General features: G+C 37.7%; 1 protein-coding gene across 1 annotated transcript; it reads right to left on the reverse strand.

The window, feature by feature from the left end:
• Nucleotides 1-949: 949 nt before the first annotated feature.
• LOC105042655 (catalase isozyme 1) lies at nucleotides 950-6,602 on the reverse strand. The gene is made up of 8 exons (XM_010919942.4): nucleotides 6,445-6,602; nucleotides 5,795-5,891; nucleotides 3,772-4,049; nucleotides 2,238-3,014; nucleotides 2,069-2,158; nucleotides 1,524-1,591; nucleotides 1,341-1,434; nucleotides 950-1,172 (listed from the first exon to the last, which is right to left on the reverse strand). The coding sequence occupies exons 1-8, from the start codon at nucleotides 6,457-6,459 to the stop codon at nucleotides 1,113-1,115; spliced, it is 1,479 nt and encodes a 492-aa protein (XP_010918244.1). The 5' UTR covers nucleotides 6,460-6,602; the 3' UTR covers nucleotides 950-1,112.
• Between the last annotated feature and the right edge of the window lie 1,063 nt (nucleotides 6,603-7,665).

Consider the following 7,665-nt stretch of genomic DNA (forward strand, 5'->3'; position numbering starts at 1 on the left):
ATTTTAAATTTTAGGAATAAAATAAGAAATTTATTTTATTGGCTAATGGGAAGCTCCATGGATAAGATTTTCTCTATATTTCATGGATAAGTACTAACCATAGAAAAATAACTTATCTATCTAGAGAAGGATGAAAATATAAATAAATTGATCAATGAAAAAGTTGACTAACCTTTTTTGATATTTATTCACCAACTTCCTACTGCACATTCCAGTAAATCCGCTATTAATTCAGTCTATATGTTTGACTGTAGAAATATGACTAGCAACTATCAAAATATGCTGTGCAAACAGGTTCAAGTCTTAAACAGTGTTACCTCTCAAGATTTTGCCTCAAATACGTGTGGAAATTCTCCCATCTCAGACCAACCCAGGAACTTATCCGCAGGTAGACTCTCTCTCTCTCTCTCTCTCTCTCTCTCTTATATATATATATATATATATATATATATATATATATATATGCCAGCAATTACAAAACTTGGGCAACACATGGTATAAATGGTTAGTGTATCCATATTTGGTCTCTCTCACCAGCATTTCAAAGAGTGCGACCTATATAACATTGGGAAGGAAAGACGAACAGAAATGAGTCCGAGATGGTTTACGGGAGAGAGAAACACGACAAAACTCAAAAGTGAAAAGAACAGTGGAAGTTCCAAAATCCATTTGAAAAACAGCTCCTAATATGGTAGTTAGTATCACAACAAAAGAGTCCCCACGCATCGCCTCAAGACCACAATATCTTTTGTTTCTATAAAAAAAATTGTCTACCTCACAAGGGTAGCCAACATTACCACATTGCACCCGCGGAGGGCCGGAGGCAAGGAAGCTCAAGATAACTGCAGTAAATATCAGCAACCAAAGCACCGGTAAGTATAAACAATATGAAGTACCTTCTTTTTTTTTTTTTTTGGGTAAACAGATAAAGTAGCCTTTAAAAGCACTCTTCCAGGAATGTGCATGGCATATTGTTATTACATTATTATATCAAAAGTACGATAAGTAGACCCATGTGTCGCTGAGATTAACATCATTTTCTATGTGAATCCCACAATCCCTTCTCTATATTACACTCACTCAAGACCAGTTGCTGCCCATACTGCATCACCTCACATGCATGGTTTCACATTGAGACGAGTTGCTATCTTCTGCCCCAGAGACTTGTCACACTGCATCCATAGAAAACTTTAATCAGAATGATAGCATTTCATTAAAGCAAAAAGCTAATAAACTTAGCGCAGAGAATTCATCATCTGGGAGAACTTCCATGAAAGCATGTCAGGATGTAGAAATAGCATGGACGAATATGAATAGCAGGAGATGGGAGGATGACTAACCTGAGACCAGTAGGAGATCCAAATGCTCTGGATCTCATGGGTGACCCTAGGGTCAGACAGTGCCTCGACCCACCGGCGGATGAAACGCTCTTGCCTGGAAAGAAACAATACACTCACTCATGAGCACAGTGTATTAGGTACGCATGCATCGTTGAGGATTAATTGTCATCTAAGATTGCAAACCTGTTAGGATCCCAAGAGCGGTATCTCTCTCCAGGCTGCTTGAAGTTGTTCTCCTTGTGAATTACACACTGCAATTACCAATAGAGAATAACATTAGTTAACTCTCTTAAGCACCAGGGAAACATCAAACACGGTTACTTTTTGTTAAACTTAATAAAATCTACTGAAACACTGCACACCCTTTCGACAAGTTTAGTTCTTTTCTTTGGGCATAACTGAAGAAAAGAGGAATGCTTCATACTTTAGCATGAATCGAAGGAAAGAGACATCCTTCTTTCCAAGGTGCTATCCATCTTAAAATTCTGTCAGACAACGACACTCGGACTTAATAGCAAAAGTGTGTTCTTTTTTGGACAGTTAATAACTTAATATTGAAATATCATTCATTTCAAGTTAATAAAGCATAGTTATTTCTGGATGCAGTTTGAATAGCTTGCTTGTGTATAGAAGCAGTACTTAAAGTTTTATAGCAGTGTGACAGTTTATTATCTTAGGAAAAATGATAAAAGCATAAGGTCCTGGACGATCTATCGACGGGCACATACTTTCTCACGCCTTCCAGTAAGAATGCGAGATGGTATCGGGAACCTCTCAGCATGTCGAACAGGATCATACCTCGAAGGGAAGTAATTCACCTGGAAAACAACACGGAAACAAGAACATGAAAGGGTATAGTAGTGGATCTAAGGCCACCAAACAGAAATTAAAGACTACCTCCTCATCCCTGTGCATGAAGTTCATGAACCCATCATGGTGGTTGTTGTGATGAGCACACTTGGGAGCATTAGCAGGAAGCATCAGGTAGTTTGGCCCCAGACGGTGTCTCTGAGTATCGGCATAAGAGAAAATCCTTGTCTGAAGCAGTTTATCATCCGAATAATAGATTCCAGGCACCACAATTGCTGGGCAGAATGCAAGCTGTTCATTCTCCGCAAAGAAGTTATCGATGTTCTTGTTCAAGACCATGCGCCCAACTGGCTGGAGAGGCAAGATGTCTTCTGGCCATGTCTTAGTGACATCAAGTGGGTCAAAATCAAACTTATCCTCATGATCGGGATCGATGGTCTGAATGTAAAGCTTCCACTCTGGATAGTTTCCAGCAGCAATTGAATCGTAAAGATCCTTGGTGGCATGGCTGTGGTTGTTGCCTCCAACAATCACAGCCTCATCTTCCAACAGACACTTCACCCCACATGTTGGTCTCCAGTGGAACTTAACATAGTGAGCTTTTCCTTCCTTGTTGATAAGAGTGTAGGTATTGACACCTGAACCATCCATGTGCCTGTAGTCTGCTGGCACACCAACATCATCAAACAGAAAGGTGAACATGTGCAAGCTCTCAGGATGATGGGAGAAGAAGTCCAGAATCCTCCAATTCTCCTGGATGTGAGACTTTGGGTTCGGTTTGAGAGAATGGACCATATCAGGAAACTTTATTCCATCACGGACGAAGAACACAGGGAAGTTATTCCCGACAAGATCAAAGTTACCCTGAGGCCAATAAACAATAGCACAACAATTTTAAGTGCAACTTCGATTTCAAAATCACTAGTTTCAATTCTCCAAAAAAAAAAAAAAACAAAAAACAAATCAAATTTGCTAGTTCATCCTCCAATACAATACAAATTAAAAATGTTGGAATCACAAACATCCTCAGGGAAAGCTTTAAATAATTTCCATCCTACAAAAACTGAGCACAAGGAAAAGGTTATCATTATTTTAATAAATGCATAAGTGCTTTCATATGAATACGTATTTTGAATTTCTTTATGAGGAAAAGGAGAACAGTTGCACCTCTATTAAGTTAAGAGGGAAAGAAGTCATCATTTGAAACTCAAAGCTGCTTACAGAAAAAATGCATATAGATATCTTACTGCAAAATAGCAAGCATGTAATTTGCCATATTACTATGATTAACATATGATAGAGATCATTAACAAAGTATGCACACCAAGCACCCTTTTCCTTCCATGATAGTAAGATCTTACAGTGATCATTCCATGAATAAAACCAGCAATATAGTAATGCTAGTGTGGAGACCATTTAGTTACTTGAATAGTTTTGAAAGAAGTACTACACTAAGCAAGATGGAATTTGGTTCTAACATAATCAGTTCTGAAATGCATGGTAACACAAAATTAAGTATCAAATGCAGCAGAAAAAGGACACTGAGATTTAGAACAAGCTCAACAACAAGAAGTTCAGTACTGGAAACATTTTCATGAATTTGCAGCTAAAGCAACATTACCTCTCTGGTGTAGAACTTCACAGCAAATCCTCGCGGGTCTCTCAAGGTTTCAGGACTCCCACGCTCATGAATCACAGTTGAAAAGCGAACGATGACTGGGGTCTGAACCCCTGGAGCACGGAGAAAATCAGCACATGTGAGGTGAGAAACATCATGAGTGACCTCAAAGAAACCCTTGGCACTAGCTCCTCTTGCATGAACAACACGTTCTGGAATGCGCTCTCTATCAAACTGAGCGAGCTTTTCAATGACATGATAATCCTCAAGGAGAATAGGTCCTGCAAATGAAAACAATGTCAATAACACTGAACCACACTATCACCAAGAAATTACAAAGTATAACATAACAGAAGTGACTGTATATATATATATATATATATATATATATATATATATATATATATATATATGGAAACCTTGAGAAAATTCAGTGATACCAACCATTACTGATCAAGTTTGGTGTATTGATCATGGTTCTACAAGTCTGAAGTAATTTTGGTGTAACTTTTGAATTATATCAATACACAAACATACATACATACATATATATATGTGCGCGCGCGCGCGCGCGCGTGTATCTTTGTATGTATGTATATCAATATAGAAACGACAGCCAAAAAAACAATCTTGCATTCTAACACACAGACACTCTACGAACATTGAATCATCATCAAAAGTTGGAAAACAGTGAAGGTGAGGCAGTTGTCCTGTTATATTAAGTGTTGAGAAATATTGGACATCCAATGACCTTAATCTAAACTATAACTGTTGAAAAAAATGTTGAGAAACATATGAACTCCCGAGATTCATTGATCTCAATTTTCTATTAACATATACATCTAGGCTCATTGATCTTGTGTCATACAAAGTCCGCTGCATTTAAAAATGACTCCTGCCTTTGTATTCATCAAAAGTTGGAAAACAGTGAAGGTGAGGCAGTTGCCCTGTTATATTAAGTGTTGAGAAAATATTGGACATCCAATGACCATAATCTAAACTATAATTGTTGAAAAAAAATGTTGAGAAACAATATTAATTCCTGAGATTCATTGATCTTAATTTTCTATTTTCATATACATTTAGGCTTATTGATCTTCTCATACAAAGTCTGCCGCATTTAAAAATGACTCCTGCCTTCGTATTAATCACCACTAGACTTTCGACCCTTCTTTAGTCCCAGATTCTTAGTGATTTTGTGTTTATATATGGTTACAATAGCACAGTTGAACGAAGACATATCTGAAAATGGAGACACAGAATTTTGATTCTTTTATTATTCAAAGATATAACAAGTTGATGCCTCCACCATACTTGATGACTCTGGTTTTCCATTTAGAATAGCATCTTTTCGTTTACATGGTAGTAAGAAACACTATAACCATTATTACAATGATTGAAAGAATATGATGATTAGCTACACAAGTAACTTTTTACAACCTATACCCTCACGAAAGTGCCTAGATTAAAATACTTAAACAGAAATTCTTATCATTTCTTGGAATTCCTCCACACCTTTTCTTTGCACCTAGGATATCATGGTATTGATGCAAGAGGCAAAGTAAATACCATGAATGGAAATGAAACGACATTTGGAATTGCTTTAACTGCAATCACATCACTAATTTTTTGATGTTTTTAATCAGAGAAGAGAAAGGTTCTCATCTTTGGTACCAAAGATAAATCGGCAGAACAAAAACTTTTATTTCGTACAAGCATTTCATCACTATCTCTGAACACAAATTTATGTAAACCTCCACCAGTTTTCTCAACGCACAAAGCTCATTCACCTCACTCAAACTTCAATTTAACACTACATAAGCCATCAGATTGCTAAGTTCCCCATACAAACTGCCAATTTTAAGCCACCCTATAAGAAGAAAAAGAAAATGATAAAATAAATCCCAAATTCTGCCCAAGAAAACCAACAGATATCCCCAGCTACAACATTATTTTTGACGTCATGGCAAGGAAACAACAAAAGCTCACAAACCAAGATGGAAAAAGTCTAATATTTTTTTATTACCTCGGATTCCAACGGTGAGCGAGGAGTTGTTGTTCCAAACGGGGGCACCAGAGTTGGTGGTCCAGAAGGGAGAGTTGTAGGCGCTTGAAGGGCGGTACTGCAATAAACCAAAATAAAATAAGCCCAACACAGAGGAACTGAATCGTGATTAAAGAAACAACATAAGATAAGACCAAAAATCCAAAGTTTCCGACCAATAAAAACTAAAAGTTCAAAAAAGTATACAATAGATCCATAAAAAAGACATATAATAGATAAATCAAAAAAACTCTCGAAGAAAGGAAAGGATTATAATGAAAACAAAATCTGCCCATCAAATTTAAAAAAAAAAAAATCAAATCTTTGGAGGTGATAAATTGGCCAAAATAGCAAAACTCATTATTCATTACCGCTACAAACATCAGAAATCTTTTACCAAAAAAGAACATCAGAAATCATGAGACATGTTCCAACTTTTAAGAAAAGATTTCAAGAATGACAATAAAAGAATAAAAGAAACAAACAACGAAAGAAACAAAGAGAATCCACCATCATCATCCTGTGACGAGACAATCTTCCCAGAATATTAGAAACCAAAGCAAACCAGGCAAATAATCTCCTCCAAAATCTTTCCAGAATATTGGAAAAAAGAGAAAAACAAGTTATAATACCTTGTAAGGATCCATGGAGGAAAAGCCGATTAGATTCTGTCTCTCTTGGGGGATAAGAAGGAGCTTCCCGTGGTCCACGGTTTCGTCGGCGAGCTTCTCGCACCCGGAGGAGGATTTATGCTGAGCGGGGAAGGGCGGGTAATTACTAGGACGGGGCCCACCAGAAAAGATTGGGTACGTGGCAGCTGTTGAGCATCTGACGGACGTCCTCGTCGTCCAATGATACCCCGCACGAGGAACACGCAACACTTGGTACATTTCCGATAAATTGCCGAGATCTCGCAAGTTTCTAGAATTGGCTTCCCATGGAGCACTCGGATTTGACTGATCCGGTCATCACCTGCCATATACCGAATCTTTTCCGAAATAATGTCTGTTTAAAAATAAATTATCAAAATATTATTACGTTCAAATTATTTACGAAAGTAATATTCACTCACAAAATCACCCTATAACAAAATTTATTGACTCAGCAATTCAATACTAACTAAGATGTAGAGATGGATATCATATAAAATCGTCCTATCATAAAGAGACTATATGAGTTGTCCTGAGATAAGGTGATTCTATGGGTTGCTCTATGGTAGGACGATCACTTATATGATCTCTAAGACCCAAGAGCACCCGAGACCTCCAACCTCCCTCATCTCCTCATTGTCTCGAGTTCTCCAGTCGCCCCGAGTCTCACTCCTCTTTCTCTTTCTCATGCAGGCAACCTCCCTCCTTCCCCTCTCTCTCTATCCGGAGACCTCTGACCTCCCTTTCCTCCTCTCTCGCTACCTCGAGTTCTCTAGCCGCCATAAGTCCCGCTCCTCTTTCTCTTTCTTGTGCATGCGGGCGGATGGCTCCCTCAGCTCCTCTCTGATTTATTAGAAGGTATGATCTATATCCACATTGATCATTTATTTGGTTATTTTTGCTCTATGTTCTGTTTATTTCATCCTTTTTCGGAGATATGTGAGGAAGGAGAGAACTTGATGGAGATCGGAAGGGTTTATTAGGTTTTGGTTGGAGTTTTCTCTCAAGGCATTTGGTGCTTATTAGTTCCTTGAGGTTTTGAGAGCTTAATCTTGCTAGAAACATGGGTTCTATTCTCATGATAGTATGAATAACACCAAATCTATGGTGTGAGACTTGCACTAGGTTCTTTTGTTTACAAAAATTTTCAATTTATGGGTTCTGTTCTCATGATAATATGAATGATATCAAATTTATGGTGTG

The sequence above is a fragment of the Elaeis guineensis genome, chromosome 4 (genome assembly GCF_000442705.2).
Source record: "Elaeis guineensis isolate ETL-2024a chromosome 4, EG11, whole genome shotgun sequence".
NCBI classification, from domain to species: domain Eukaryota; kingdom Viridiplantae; phylum Streptophyta; class Magnoliopsida; order Arecales; family Arecaceae; genus Elaeis; species Elaeis guineensis.